Raw genomic sequence first — 16,915 nt, forward strand, 5'->3', positions numbered from 1 at the left:
TCTATAAACCGGTGAACAGTGAAGGGACCAAACAAAGGCCTATTCTTGTGCACCTAAAAAGCTCTAGGAGGGCAACCTTATGCACCTAAGTGGCAGTGAGATCTTCATCCTCAAGATCATGCTGCAGTCTGCCCAAAACGCGGGATCCAAGAGAAAAATCAAACTTGCACCACTACAGGGTAGTTACTTCCAATGACTGCATGAAAAGGGTAAAACAATGTTAATTAAATTAAACGTAACGATACCAAAATTCTTCACAAGTTTATCAGATTCCTTTTTGTTTAGTGATAGAAAAAACGGAGACTATACTTGAATGTATACATTTTATTAATTGAATGACATAAGTAGTAATAAATACATTCATATATAAGGAGTTACAGAAAGCAAAGCAATGTGATATGACAATCAAGGTTCAATCTATGCATTTAATATGGAGTAGTCCAACTTTTATCAAATAGGTATAATCAGACCTACTTAATTCATTTCACACATCATAAGGTGGTGATTTTAGCAAAAACATCTTAATACAGAACAGAATTAAATAGTAGTGTAAATCCTTTAATACAGATTATTGTTCAACACTTAAGTGGCAGAAGTAGAAGTTTTCCACAATTATTACACTTTGAAAAGCTCAATAAGGTTTAAGGGATCCCCTAAAGCTGCAGAAATGCTACCCTCTTGAAAGTCTCTGGAGATATCTTTATTCTGCCTGGTCATCTTCATCCAAGATTTTGGAATTAGGAATGAAAGTAAGAATTGAGGTAGCCAGGAGGGTCCTGCATCCCTGTTGAGCTACAAATTAAAAGCTCAGGGCTTTCAAACACCTACCCGAAATTAACTTTTACACCAATCAAATTGCACCAAACAGGCAACCTCAGCTTTGCTCTCTAAATACATCTACTAATGTAAGTATACAAAAACATCTAAAATTGCCAACAATTCACACTAAACCAATACCAGAAAAACAATCATAATCACAAAATACTGCACCTCTGCCCAAATACCAAGACTTAACAGAAAAATACCTACCTAAAACATCCACATTATCATCCTCTGAATTCAATAAGCTTAAAAGACTATTAAAACACCACTATTGCCACGTCCACCAATGGACACAACTACTAAAAACACTAACTTCTGACACAATAGGCGCAAAGTTAATATTGAATGTGTGGTACACTTTGAGTGGTGTGACCGTTTAAGTAGAGTAGGTGTTTGAAAGTTGTGAAGTAACTGCTAGTTGCCAGAACATTTAGTTCTATTTGCTTCCTTTTAGAAATGTGTGAGAAATCACAAGTTAGACGTTACCTGGAGTAAATGTTAATTTTGTGAACCTTAACTTTATTTGAGGAGTTTGGGGGTCAGAATTGGGGCTGAGTGGGGAATACAAACGTATGCCTTCCCTTCAGTCACATCTTTGCACTTTCCAGTAGGAAATGATGACTTCTTAATAATAGGAAGCTATGATTCTATAGAACATGTGTGTTTAAGGTCTCTGCATTTCAGATTCAGTTATGCCTTGGTACTGACACTTCCTTCTTCTCCATTTGTGCTTCAAGATGCCTGAAACAGAGAGAGGGAGAATAAGGAATGTGTAAGTGAGAAACGCTTTCAACAACTCCAGGTCCCGCATGCAAACTCAGTGTAAACTAGAGATACAGTGTTCTTTTCCGCATCTGCAGACAGTCTGGATATTTAGGTCCAAGACAGTTCTTTGTGGTCCTCAGACACTTCCACAAACATTTCCCCTCTCCCCCCAAGCCACAATCTCCAGATTTCCCTTGACAATTATTTCACCAGGCAGTCTCCATACCAAATCAAGAGGAAGTAAATAATGAAGGGCAGTAAGGAATTTATTGACAAGTATTCCTAAAGCAATGGGACAAGGTGTACTGCCTGGAATGGCTTAGTCCAAATCGCCATAGGACACTCCCTTTTGCAACTTACCACCAATAGCATGTCAGGTCTCCAAGAGTCCAAGAAGGGAGTAAAAAGCAGGAGACTTGGCTGCAGAATTCCAGGCACGTTGCAAGCGCTGCTTAAAGGGCTGGAACTCTGGACACAGTCTCATGGGGGCACCATAAAGAGTAGCTGATGAGACCTGTACCCTGTTTACAGGGTGCTCATTCGGGGCAGTGGCTGCATTTGGCCTAGTGCCAAGAGACTAGAGGGCAAAGACCCGATCCCTGATGACAGGGCGGTCCTTCGCAGCAGGCTGTGAAGACAGCACGAGGCCAAGAGACCCAAAGGGCCTCGGATATGCACACCCTAGTTATAGGGAGGTCAAGCTGCCCATGTTACTGAAATGATGCTAATCCCCCAGATTTGAAGAGCCTGCCTGCCTGCATCTGCTTCCCCACTGTGCAAAGCCCCATCCCTGCTGCTCAGGCTCTAGCACCAAGCCCGCCCTGACTTCCTTCATCCCCAGCAGCGCGGGGCCATCCCAGGCACATTGGCAGAGCCCACCACCAGCCCAGGGAGGAGTTCGGCCTCTCCCAGCCTTAGTCAGCGACTTCTCATTTTCACAACCCGACTCCACTTATGGGAAACAGAATCCAAGTGATAGCAGCCCGGATCCTGAAAGTTCTTTAGGCCCCTCACTCCCATTATGGCTAAATACCTTGGAGGATCTGGGCTAATATGGTAAGAAGGAAAAGAGAAACCAGAAGAGAGTGACCCACATCCTCAAAGATGTTTGGGCCCCTCACTCCCCTCACATAATGGCTATGTACCTTGGAGGAGCTGGGCCAATATAGCCAAAAGATACAGTAAAAGCTTCTAGTGTAGAGAAAGCTCTTGCACTGGCATCAGAAAGGAACTGACTTGCTCACTGACATGTGCTGAGGTGCTATCTACACATCAGTATATTGAATTTTCAAGGTTCTTCTTTTTATCTATAGAGGTTTAAATGAATCTTCTAGGCAAAAGGACTTTCAACCTTGATTTAATTATATGGATGTCTTTTATAGTACACACAAAAAAAGAGCTTGTGTTATAGGTCTCACCCCCACTCTGAACTTTAGGGTACAGATGTGGGGACCTGCATGGACACTTCTAAGCTTAATTACCAGCTTAGATTTGGTCTCGCTGCCACCATCCCGATTTTTGTGTACCTGGAACACTCCCTTTTCCCCCCAAAACTTTCCCCTCCCTGGATAGCCTTGAGAGACTCCTCCACCAATTCCCTGGTGAGTCCAGTTCCAATTCCCTTGGATCTAAAAATTAGGGAAAAAAATCAATCAGGTTCTTAAAAAGAAGGCTTTTAATTAAAGAAAAGAAAGGTAAAAGAAAGAAAAAAAAACCTCTGGGAGACAGCATATCAGCTAATCTCACAGACAATAGATTGAAAACACAGGATGTTCCCCTGGGCAAAATCTTAATACACACAAGACTACCCAATTTGATAATTCCCTTAATTGCACTAAGACAAGTTACAAAAGAAAATAAACATAAACCTATTTATTTCTTTCTAAAACTTACTACTCTGATAAGAGGCTGGTTCCTTGATCTTTTTTACTCCAGCTGAAACTGAAACTGACTAAACAAAGGAAACTTCCCTCCTTCCTTTTGAAACATCTTGTTCCCCCATTGGTTCCTCTGGTCAGGTGTCAGCTAGGCTAGGTGAACTTCTTAACCTAAAAGAGGCATTAACTCTTAACTATCTGTTTATGACAGCTTGTAATTTATAATTCTATTCTGTTGTGTATTCCTCCTGATGAAATATAATATATAGGGTTTGTATGTATGTTTGAATCTTTAGCGATGGTAATCCCAGTAGATATCCGGGAATAAGTGCTTGCAGAGGATATCTGTAGATTTGTTTATGTAACTTTAGCACCCCTGTGGCTAAAATGGAGTCTGCCCTGCAGGCAGCTCTGGCCAAGAAAAGGCATGTACAGGAATGCAGCAGGGAAAGGTTCTTCTACCACGGGGCATCTATTCCAAACCCGCAAGAGTGAACACATGCACACCAGAAGACTATAGGAAAAGGAAATATGTTTGTTTCCACAGGGATGAAAGGAGAAAAACAACAGGGGGAATATAGGAGAAGCAGTAAATCAGGATTGCATTCAACACAAGGCCCAGAGGCCACAGTGTGAAAGCACAGACACCAAGCAATGCGTTTGCACTCAGAGTTCAGGAGTCTTGGGGAAAGTTCCAGTGAGTCTTGGGTGCTCCTGGTTGTCTTCAGTGCCAGTAACTTTTCCCCAACAAACCCCTCAAGTGCCCTCTTCTGCTGCTCTCTGCCAAACCACACAGAATGACAACCTCTTCACTTAACTAGCTACAGCTTCCCCTGTTTATTTCCAAAGGAAAGTCTCCAGCTCAAGTATTATGGCCCTATACAGTTCTGGGCAGCAGTGATATGGGGTCCAGCTCCGGGTTGTCCTTGGGCAATTCCTCAGTGGAACAGTGCTCCTCCTGGCTCCTGTCCTGAGGTGTCCCAGATCAGCCGCTCTCCCCTCTCTGCTTCCCCACCCACAGCACTCCCCCCCCTCAGGATAAAGATTCCTCCTCATTGACTGCTTGCATCCGAAGAAGTGGGTATTCACCCACGAAAGCTCATGCTGCAAAACTTCTGTTAGTCTATAAGGTGCCACAGGATTCTTTGCTGCTCCTCATTGATAGTCATCCAATCTTGATTTTAAACATTTTCTCTCTAGTCTAACCCCTCTATAACACAGACAATAGGACTTTCCTGAATTTATTCCCTTTTGAACAGATCTTTTAGAAAAGCATCCAATCCTAATGTCCAGTAATGGAGACTTCACCGCAGTTCTTGCTAAGTTGTTCCAATGGTTAATTACCCTCACTGTTAAAAATGTAGGCCTTATTTCCAGTCTGAATTTGTCTAGCTTCAACATTTAGCCCTTGAATTTGTCTGCTGGATTAAAAAGCCCTCTGCAAAGCATCCTCACAGGGAACAGAAACTTGACAGACTGTAATGAGTCATCCCTTCATTATCTCTTTGATAAGCTAAATAGATTGACCTCTTGAGTCTATCACTATAAGAGTCTCCCTCCATTTGATCTTCTGGGTGCATTTGTTCAGACTTGAGTTCTAAGACAGTGCTAATTCCCTCCCCCGAAGAGAACTGATAGCAGCCCTCAGTGGAATATTACTGGAAAAGTTGTGTGAGGTTATGAATATGAGCAAATATTGGTACTGATTTTATCACTAATGCTCTGCCGCAATAAAAAAAATCATATACAATTTATAGAGGCCACTGTTTACTCACATGTACTACAATGTAGTAACAGAGCTATGCCCATATTTTCCTGGTTTTAGGCTAAGAAATGGCTGCAGTAGCTTGGTATCATTATCTACAGTTATCACATAAACACTGACTTTTAATGGTGACCACTATCAGGCTTTAGCTGAATAGCTCTCCTCAGAAATTCAGTTAAAAAAATATCTAGATATATGAACATCCATCTTTCCCCACATCTTACATGGTGCTGCTCAAACTTACACACCTACGTGACAGGGTTGCCAACCCTCCAGGGGTGTCCAGAATTAATCTTTAATTAAAGACTATGTCATGTGATGAAATGTCCAGGAATGCACCAAACCAAAATTGGCAACCCCACTACCTGAATACATATCATCCCACATACCCTGGCGGCCGTCACCGAGTCACATACACAGTTACCATTTGTGTGCACATACACTGTCGATACATATTCACCCACACATGCACTGAGGCAGTAGACAGTCTCTTCCCCATTGCTTGCATATACTTATATTCCCATGACATAAATATCACACAGGCAATCCAACATGTGCATACAATACACATACTTTTCAGGTGATCCCAGCCATGCACACAGGGTGAACTCCTGGCCCCACTTAAGTTAGTGGGTGTTTTGCAAGGTTAGCCATCTGCACAAGGGGTCAACAGCTACACAACACCCTGCTCAGTGTTATCAGAACACCGTTCTATATAAACATAGCACAACCCTTCAAAAAAACAGCCATAAAATATACAGGATTTGATAAAATCGTGTAAACTCATGAACACTCCATGGTTTTTTTTTGTCTCTTTTTACTGTTGCACCTTTAAAAAAATTAAAAATTGCATATGAATGTTATTGTTTCTGTTTAGGTTGCATAATTAAAGGCACTCACCAATACTTATAATAACTTTGCATTATGTATCCATCCTTAAACACTGCAATATGGTATATGAAGGATGCGGGCTTGATACTGTTGGAGAATCTAACATTTTGCAACTCTTGACTTTTGAGTCTTCATACCCTCCTACGTGGAAAGTCTAAGGGAAAGTATCTGCCTGATTGGTTTCCCTTCCCCATTCTCCTGCTGGTGGAGGAAGGACAGAGAATCAGAGCTGCTGCATGTGCTAAGGAATAGCCCCAGTCCACAAAGCAGGCAGTGCTTTCTTCCTCTGCCCTTGCGAGCACAGGGCTGGGGAGTTCTGAAGCACTCAGTGCTGAGCAGTTAGAATAAGGGGGGAGGACAGCAGCTCCTTCTTGGTCCTGCAACCTTCAGCCTGCTCTACACTATAAAGTTTTATCAGCAAAACTTGCCTTCTGCTGGCACAGCCTAGCATGCAACCCCACTTAATTTGGCAAAAAGCCTCCATTTTTGCTGTCATAGCTCTTCCCTTTTTCAAAGCTGTAGTAGATCTTTGCCAGTATAGTTATATCAACACAGTGCCAGTATGAAAGCAAATGTATCTGTACTGGACGTATAAGACGTCTTTCAACAATAGTCCCAAAATGCAACAGTCCCTTCTAAGGCTACCATATTTTAGGTTCCCAAAAAGAGGACACAGAGACATGAGGGAGCTGGAGGGCGGGGGTACTTGCGGCGGGGGCAGCGTGCGGAGCCTCCTGGCTCCCCAAGCATAGGAGCCAGAGGGGGAACATGCTGCTGCTTCTGAGAGTCGCAGGGAGCCTGCCTTAGCCCCGCTGTGCCACTGACCAGAGTTTTCACGGCCTGGTCAGTGGTGCTGAGCAGAGCCACCAGGGTCCCTTTTTGACTAGGCATGCCCTACCAGTGTCACTCCTTGTTACAATGACAGGCGCAAGCCCAGGACACAGGGATGGCCGTCAGTCAGGGCTTGGAGCTGGCGCCTGGTTGGGCAGAATCCTTCAGCTATGGCTTGCAGGGGAATGGACCAATTAGTTGCAGATGAAGGGGAGGAACCATCAGTAAGTGGACCAATCGGGGCTCTTTCTGAGCTGCAGCTTGTCTGCTCTGCAAAAACCTGGCCATTTCCTGTTACTTGAAAAACCTGCCCAGAAAGAGAAAGGAAGCTCAAAAAAAGAGGCAGTGGCAGGGAAAACCTGGATATATAGTAACCCTGTGGCTTTGGCAGTGAATTGTCTGATACATTTTAAACTCTGCTGCTGTCCCACCATCAAGCCTGGGAGGCTAGGGGACAAAGAAATCTGCCCTGGACCTGCCAACTCTATCCCAGTGTTGATAAGGGGGGGCGGTCACTGGCCTAGAAGAGCAGAGACCAGTACCAGCAGAACAGCCCTTCAGATCAATAGTGGGAAGACACTACAATGTGCTAAGGTGTATGGTGTGTGGGGGGAAGGGCTGTATTCATTTGTGTGCTAGGAGGCTGGGCGCAGCATTACTCCAGGTACTTGAGAGGGCAGGGTGTGTTATTAATCCAGGTGCCAGGGATCACTAATGGGTAATATTAATTCATGGGTCAGGTGCCAGTAGGAGACAGAATTAATTGGTGTTTGTGTAGGTTTTTTTTGTTTTTTTTTGGGACTCCCTCACACCAATAGGTAGGAGCTGGAAGAAAACACACAGGCAGACACTGCTTTATGTGAAATTATATAAATATAAAATACACTTGGATTCTGGGCACCCATTAAGATGTTGACAGGTACCTCACAGTCAGCTGGATAATATTTGCACATGCACCCAAGGGCTTGTCTACATGGAGCAGTAATCCACTCTACAGGGGATGTGATTTCTAAAGCACACTAAGGTGTTGCAGACTAATTGGTCCTTGTAGACCCTGCTGGTGCACACTAAAGTTTCCCTAGTGCACTTTAAGGGAGTATTGTTTCAAACAACATTACATTAAAGTGCACCAGCAAGGTCTACATGGACCAATTAATGTGCAAAACATTAGTGCACTTCAGAAATCACACCCCCGTAGAGTGAATTAACCACCAGTCTAGAGAAACTCTAAATGACTCAGGAGACTAAGTCCCATATTCAAAACTTTTGAAAATGGGACTTAGGCGCCTAAGAAAATGGCCCATTATATAAGTTCCTAATGACTTAGGGACTTTTTAAAATGTAAAATTTGTCGCCTCTCATTGCACCACAAAGGCAGGGCAGCCCTTCTGAAAATTTAGGTGTAATGTCTCAGTCATGCAGTCCTTTCACATGCAAAACTCCCCTTGATTTCGATGGGAACTATGCAGACAATGGCAAGATTAAGTCCTCAATGTTAATTGATATGTTTCCTTCCAACTAATAATTGTTTAAAGATAGGGAAGCTGAAATCTTAAAGTCCTCTTGAAGCCATTTGAACCATTTTCCTGATTGTTAATACAGCTAATTTGAGGGACTAAAGATCTTTTGCTGGAATATATTGGAAAGTTACTGAATATAAAATATGATCATAAGGATCCAAGAAGTGAGAGCTTACAATAACCAGGGTCCAGCGAGATCTCCAAAAAGACTAAACAAAACAAAGACACTCTCCCTGCCCCTCAATCTTTCTGAGAATAGAAATAGTATATTTGTGAGAGATTTACAGCACTTGAGGAAATAGTAAAGGACAGCCTCTCTGGAATAAAGTTCTGTAGACAAGTTAAAGTTAGAGGGGAAAATAGTTATTTTCTTCACTAATCCCTTTGAAATCATTCTTTGGATAATGGATTCAGTTTGTTTCCATCATGCTTGTGAATAATGTAGTGTAATTATGAGTTCTTGTTAAAAAACAGATCTTCCAGCCATGACACACCCTGTGTTGCTTGTTCATAGTAGAAAGAGGTTCATGAAAAGTACGGTACTTTTTCCATTGTGGAACACATTGAATCTGTTTGGGCAGTCCCAAATAGAAAGAGGGTGAGGGATAGCTCAGTGGTTTGAGCATTGGCCTGCTAAACCAAGGATTGTAAATTCAATCCTTGAGGGGGCCACTTAGGGATCTGAGGCAAAAATCAGTACTTGGTCCTCCTAGTGAAGGCAGGGGGGTAGACTCAATGACCTGTCAGGGCCCCTTCCAGTTCTATGAGATAGGTATAACTCCATATATTATTATTAAAACATAGAAACACAAAAATCCACCAGGTGGCAGCATACTAAAATATTTATTGCATGGTGCCAGATGCTCAAAGTGATGTTAAAAACATTTCCCAAAAATCTTTAACCTGTTTGTTTTTTTCCTCTCTCTTGTCAACTAGTTTATTTTATACACCAGCCTATATTCTAATCTGTCTACCCCACTGTAAATGCATGGTAAATCCATTGGCTTCAGAGGAGCTACTGCAAATTTACATCAGCATAGCTAAAATTGTAATCTAGTCTGTCATCTGTAGGGCCCTACCAAATTCACAGCCATGATAAATGCGTCAAGGACCATGAAATCTAATCTCCCCCTGTGAAATTTGGTCTTTTGTGTGCTTTTACACTATATAATACAGATTTCATGGGGGAGACCAGTGTTTCTCAAATTGGGGTTCCTGACACAAAAGGGAGTTGCAGGGGGAGTCAGAAAGTTATTTTAGGGTGGTTGTGATATTGCCACCCTTACTTCTGCGCTGCTTTTAGAACTGGGTGGATGGAGAGCAGCAGCTGTTGGCCAGGCGCTCAGCTCCGAAGGCAGCACCCCACCAGGAGCAGCACAGAAGGGTAGCAAAGGGTAGCAAAAGGGTAGAAGGGTAGCAAAATCATACCACACCACCCTTTACTTCTGTGCTGCTGCCTTCAGAGCTGGGTAGCCAGAGAGTGGTGGCTGCTGACTGAGGGGCTTGCTCTGTGGGCAGTAGTGCAGAAGTAAGGGTGGCAATACCACACCATGCCATCCTCTGGTGCTGGTGGTGGCTCTGCCTTCAGACCTGGGCTCCCGGCCAGCAGCTGCCGCTCTCCAGCTGCCCAGCTCTGAAGGCAGTACCACTGCCACCAGCAGTGCAGATGTAAGGGTAGCAGTATTGCAACCACCCCCCACCCCACAATAACCTTGTGACCCCCACACAACTCTTTTTTGGGTCAGGACCCCTACAATTACAACACCATGACATTTCAGATTTAAATAGCTGAAGTCATGACATTTACTATTATAAAAATCCTATGGCCATGAAATTGGCCAAAATGGACCCTGAATTTGGTAGGGCCCTAATTATGTGGATCGATTTCACTATTATCAACAATACTTGTAACATAGTAGAATATCTGTGGGACTAGGTTAGTTTCATACAGCTAAACCACTCCCCAACTTATACAAATAATAAAGAAAATTGCATTTCCTAATACCATTTACATTTTTGGGTTAAATTTTCAAAAGTGCTGAAGTAATTTCGGAGCCTAAATGTAAAGCTCGGCAAAGAACAGTAATACCATTTTGTGTTACAGATTTTAAAATTTTGTTTTGTTTTGGAACAAAACCCCAAAATGTTGAAGTTCTCCACAAAATGGAATCGCTGTTCTTTGCCTAGCTCTACAAGGAACCCTGCTTTTGGGGCAGTCCACCGGAGCCCGGGACTCCGGAGCCCCAACTCTGTGACAGCCCATCATGTAAGCTGCCCTACAGGAAGCCAAGAAGTCATGAGCCTGGGAGCTAAGACTCCCGAGGCTTCCACACTCTGGGCTCCCCAGCAGCCCACCAGGTGGACTGCCAAGGACCTGGACAGGTGAATTGGCAGGAAACCAGGTTTTTCACTGCATTGTTAGCTCTAGCTATAACTTGAGTTTTGTGCCTAACCCAACACCCATCCACACATAAAAATCTATAACTTAAGTTAAACGGTACTTTAAACTTGAGCTAGTTGGCCAGTTGCAGGGAAGGAGGGTTGAAGTTTGAATGCTGCTGATGCTCAAGCTAGCAATGCAGTGGTGATGCCACACTTTGAGTAACAAACCCACCAGCTGCTAATAAAATTACTCTTTGCAGCTCGAGCGCTGTTTCACAGTGTGGCTACTCTCACTCAAGTTAGGCTGTCTTGAATAGAGTAACTTGAATGAGGCAACTGCTGCAGTGAAGATAAACCCTTAAATCTTATTTGCCTACTCACTTTTGAAAATGGGGTTTACGCTTCTAAATCACGTAGGGGCTTTTAAAAATTTATCTCCATGTTTTTTTAATTTTGTTGAAGGGACTGAGTTGGTTCCATGTATTTCCAATATTTCACAAGAGATCTAAAGTCCTATGTACTTAATTTATCTTGAAGAGTATTGTACACTGAAGTTGTTGAACAGAACTTACCCTAAATAATATCATCAAAACTGAAAACACTGACCATTTCAGGAAGATAATCTTGAAATCCCAGTATTTCACCCTAAACATATCATATCTCAAACTTTTTTTCCTTAAGACCAGTTGGGGTTTGTGACATATTGTTTGCTGCTGATATACTCATGTAGAAGCTTGTGCTCCTTTTCTGTTATCAGCCTGAGGGCAAGGACTATCTTTCTATGTCTAGGTACAGGGCCTAGCATAATTGGCTCTTGATCCTGACTGAGGTGTTTCAGCTCTACCACAATACAGATAGTCCACAGTAATAATTATTCCTGTATCAAACATATCTTCGCTCTTCCACATTCGTATTTGCATTATAATGTAGTCCCTATGCTGACGTGATAGTGTAAATGTTAGGATACAAGCAAAGGCTATGTTGAAGATTAGGGTTAAAATTTAATCCAGCTCATGTTAAAATTAAATTGTGTGTTAAAATTATAGGTAGAGAGCGCTAAGGTTATGTTTAGGATTATGGCTATACTAAGGGCTGTGTGAAGCAGACAGTCAAATCATGTATAACATCAACATGACATTTTAACTATGGCCAGTTTTTTCCTGGAATAGTCCGTTCTTTTTATAGTAACATATTAGTTACTCAGAAGGCTTTTTAAAACGTCAAGAATTGTTCTGACCAACACCCCAATTGCCTCAACACAGTGTATCCAACTCACAGAAAAAAACATTCTGCAAAATTAAGTTAGATCAATTAGTAAAAATTAGATTAGTAATTTTAGTGACTTATTAAGAGTCATTATGCAGACCAAGATGATACTGTCAGGCTGGAGAGTGTACTTATTTATGCTTTTCAGATATGTGGAAATGGAACATAACTCCTTTCTAGAACAGTATTTGGTGGGGAAAATGAGTAAATGTGTGCCCCAACAAGTAGTGAAGACATATGTATGACAAAATGTAGGACCAGCTGATAAATTGCATGTATTTTCTTTGGGACTTGCTGTAGCATTCCAAATGTTTGAGCACCTTCAGATAGCCGTTGTTTCCCTCTTTTCCTTTTGAAATGTGGAATTTCCCCCCAAAAACAATAGCCTGAGGCCTTGGACAAGCAGTAAACAATCCCAGACCACTGGCAATTTAACACTGGGTACTATGGGCCTGATTCACCACTATATTACTCTTGGCATAAAACTACACCACCACAGTGGTGCATAAGGCTCTGTATTTCACGAGCCATGAAGCCTAGAAGTTCCCCCATTTTTCCAATGATATGAAGCACTCTTTCTAGTCCTGGCTCATAGTGAGATGACAGATCTTAAAAGCATAAGATTATGTGTGTAAGCTTTTACAGTAACGTTTAGGTTTTTAAACTTCAATAGCCTTCCAAGGGGAGTAGGGCAGGCAAAAAACCGAACTGGCTTCAAGACTGAGCTTGAGAAGTTTATGGATGGTATGGTGTGATGAGACTGCCTACAATGGCATGTAGCCAATCTATGACTGCTAGCAGCAAATATCTCTAATGGCTGGTGATGGGACACTAGATGGGGAGGGCTGTACATTACTACAGAGAATTCTCTCTCAGATGTCTGGCTGGCGAGTCTTGCCCACATGCTCAGGGTCTAACTGATCGCCATATTTGGGGTTGGGAAGGAAGTTTCCGCCGGGTCAGATTGGAAGAGAATCTGGGTTTTTTTCGCCTCCCTCTGTAGCATAGGGCACGGGTCACTTGCAGGTTTACACTAGTGTCAATGGTGGATTCTCTGTAACTTGAAGTCTTTAAGCCATGATTTGAGGACTTCAGTAACTCAGCCAGAGGTTAGGAGCTTATAGCAGGAGTGGGTTGGTGAGGTTTTGTGGCCTGCAATATGCAGGAGGTCAGACTAGATAATCATGATGGTCCCCTTTTGACCTTAAAGTCTATGAGTCTATGTATACCTTTTCTCTCCTGTCAAGATCTGCAGTGTTAGACTCATGGTAATCAATACAGCATCCTGTTTTTACAGGCTGTAGGATCCGAAAAATAATACCAACAAAAAATTTAAAACTCTAAAACATTTCTAAATGCTTTCCTATAAAATATAAGATATATGCAAAATTCATCATCATGGTGTATACTAAAGGGAATAATACTAGGGCCTTAGGAGAGAGAATTTTTGAAATCGAAACTAAATTAAAGACAGAATCAGGAAAGCCACTGCTTACAAACTGAAGGAGAACTCTGTTATTGGCCTATCAAATACTTTAGGTGCTCCTTTCAACTAATAGTTTGGAAAAACATATAGATATTTTATATTACATTGTGCTTTTTTCCCCATGCTTTGCACAACACGACTTATTGTGAAATAAAACCACAAACACAGTATCAGCAGAAATCACAAATTTATTAATCCTTAAATATATCTGTCAGTCATTTACCATTATGGCAAGAAATATGTACACTGTGTCCCATGGTAAACTGCAGTGTTCCAAAATGACAGAAGACAAGTGTATAATTCGATTGTGGTGGAGAGAACGAGTCACAATTTCCTCACGTCTTGGTGTGGAAGACAAACTTGATCTACAGTAATACGTCAACACCACATGCTATGTTAAAAGTGTAAAAAAAACCAAACCCCACCCTACACCTAATTTTGTTAAATTTAAATACATTTATACTACTTGTAGCTGCTTCACAAAAAAAGTAAAGAAATTAATGAGAAAAAAATTAGGCCATTACTTTTTTGTTTTTCACAGATCCCATTGGCAGGTTAATATGGCTCAACACATTTACTGTAAATGCTTATTTTAAATATACATTTTTAAAAATCATGTAATATTATCAGAGAAGCTTAAATCCATCTATTGTACATCCACTAATAACAACATCAAAGTGTAAAGGAACGCTTTTGATTTATAGTCAACACAGAAAGTAAAATTATACAAATTAGGAAGTCTTCCCATTTTAAAAATTTCAGGTTGCTGAGAGCTGTAAATTGTAATTGCTAAAAAGAACACTGATTGAGATATCATGCACTATACAGAGCTGCAGAAAACAGTTAGCCCCACTGATAATAAAACAATGAATAACAACAACAACAACAAAAAGGGAACAGACAGCCCCTCTATTTTTCTATTAAAAATGGGTGGGGAGAAAGGAGGGAGACTAAATCTAAATGTTTGCAGGAATATACATTCACAGCTATAAAACAGAAGCAAAAACAGTCCAGGTCACAAAGTATATGTTTTAAATTGACACCGAGAGCATTCCCTGCTTACTGTACAGGTGTATGCAGCAACAGAAAAAAAATAGTAAGTAATGCTGCAATACTAGTTGTCCCTAATATTACGCACCGTGCAAGGATTTTAATAAGCCAAGAGAAAATTGGGGGCAAAACACCATTGTAAAGTGTTACAGTATTATTAGAAAATTGGTATATTCATGATAGTTTTTCAGAGTAGTAGCTGCTACAATGGAAAGTAAACAAACTCTTTATACTAAGCTTGTAAGGCCTAATATTTCTAGGTTAAACTAACCACATATCTGGACTAGAGCATAAACAAAATAAAATAATCCTCTAAAGCTTCCTTAATAAATTTACTGTACACCCTGAAAGTGATAAAAATCTATTTTGTTTTATCCTTTCACTTTAATCATCACAAATTTTAATTTTGCTCTTCCATCACTCAATATAAATTTTCAGCTAGCATAAAAAAGTAAAGGTAAAGAATCAAAATAGAAAGACAAAAAATGTTACTCACTGGCCAGAACAGTAGAATTTAATTCTAAAGTATTCAAGCCAGCAAATGATACAATTTTTCCAGTTTAATAACTAAAATAGCTTCAGCTGGTACCAATCCAACATATATTTGCTTTCACATTCATCAGTGATTCATCAGTGATTTTATCCATCTTTGTGTTCCAACAAAACTATTCTGAAGCATTAGCAAAGCTCTAAGTGGAAATCTCATCGATTTCTACTATGACCCAAAGCAAAACCCAGTGGTTTTGGAAACAAATAAGCCAAAAACAGTTGTTTAAAAAAAAACAAAAACAAAATGAGAACATGTACTTTTTCTCTTTTTTATAAACATAGTAATTTTAAAGTTATTTGTTAAAACTTAGCATTAATAGAGAAAAATGACAAGTGGATTGTGTATCTACTACTGTACACTGATTTTTTTTTGTTTTGTCATTTCCAATTTACTGAAGTGTAAACAAAATGTACAGATAAAATATACAACAAAATGATGCATCAAATGCATTACATGTAGAACTGTCAGCTTCATGCACTCAGAAACATGCATGAAGAGAAGAACAGGATGGCCCACATGGTAACCAATCAGGTGCTTTGAGTACGGAGAATGCAAGAGTGGCGTCGTAGAATTTTAGCTAGAAGGAGGAAAAACCCCAATATTGCTGTTATTGACTTAGCAATATCACCACTTTATGCAGCACACTACAAGTGCTGGAAAAGTACTATAAAGTCTTCCCCAATCTACAACCTTGCAGGATACTGCTTTGAAAATCAAACAAATAAGTAAGAACTTACATTGTTCTTTCACTCTTCAAATCACTTTATAAACACCAATTAACCTTCACTACATGCCAGGAGGTTGGTTAAAAGTATCCTTACTTTAGAGAATGGGAAACTCAGGCAGAAAGCTTTACTGACTTGCCTAAGTTCAGAACTGAGCTGTAGTCAGTCCAAAGGGCATCTAAATTGGTATATTTTACACCACTTTATGGTACTGTCAGTGTGCATATTACAAAAACTTATAATGACTAACAGATTCACATACAACTAAACAATATATCATTTACATCCCCACTTTACATACCACCTTTGAATTTGGCCCAGTAAGTTGTGAATGTCAGGGAGTGTGAGCTGATATCATTTTCATGCAGAAGGGCCAGAAGAGGTGGGTAAGAGGAAAAGAAACTAACAGGAATGTGTAAGAATATTTAGAGTAGGCCACTCAATATTATTATCAATATCATTATTAATTATTTGTATTACCCTAGTGCCTAGGAGCCCTAGTCATGCACCACGGTCCCATTGTGCTAGGTGCTATACAATCACAAAACAAAATCCTTACTTAAGCCTTCTTTTGGCTCCTCAGTATGTAATTTAAAACAACTTAGATTCCCTTATACACTGATAAATGGGTACAAGGGAATCTAGTGAAGTATTACATCATGTCTGAATTTGGCCTTTGGAATCAGTTTCAGACCCAGTAGTCCTATGGCTGCTAATTCCATGCTGAGACCAGGAGACTACTCTTCTGTGTGTGTGCGCACATCTGTTCAGTAGTTTTGCAAAAATAAGCTAAAAGAACTAAATCATAAGAATACTGAACACAGAGAAAGTTAACAGAGATAATCTCTCATCAAACGTACCACTTCTGTAGATACAAGCAGTGGAACAGATGGAAACCAAAGCTTTTCAGTAATTTTCTTGACTCAGTTAAAAAATAATCTAAGTTTGTGGCCATTTTATGAGCCAAATGAATTCATGTCGAAGA

General features: G+C 40.7%; 1 protein-coding gene across 12 annotated transcripts in view; it reads right to left on the bottom strand.

The window, feature by feature from the left end:
* Positions 1-368: 368 nt before the first annotated feature.
* CAMK2D (calcium/calmodulin dependent protein kinase II delta) overlaps positions 369-16,915 on the bottom strand; it is a 254,852-nt gene continuing 238,305 nt past the window's right edge. For 5 of the 12 annotated variants that reach the window (XR_005598925.1, XR_005598924.1, XR_005598927.1 and 2 more), the window contains 2 exons: positions 13,349-13,426; positions 376-1,563 (listed from right to left, as the gene is read on the bottom strand). Coding sequence is in view for 1 of the 12 variants with exons in the window: in XM_039539733.1 (XP_039395667.1) it covers positions 15,779-15,782 (4 nt within the window). In the remaining 11 variants the exon portion in view is untranslated. Of the gene's footprint in view, positions 1,564-13,348; positions 13,427-13,773; positions 15,783-16,915 lie in introns of those variants that run through there. The other 7 variants (XR_005598922.1, XR_005598921.1, XR_005598923.1 and 4 more) reach the window with 4 other exon arrangements.

This window comes from Mauremys reevesii, linkage group 5 (assembly GCF_016161935.1).
Source record: "Mauremys reevesii isolate NIE-2019 linkage group 5, ASM1616193v1, whole genome shotgun sequence".
Lineage (NCBI taxonomy): Eukaryota > Metazoa > Chordata > Testudines > Geoemydidae > Mauremys > Mauremys reevesii.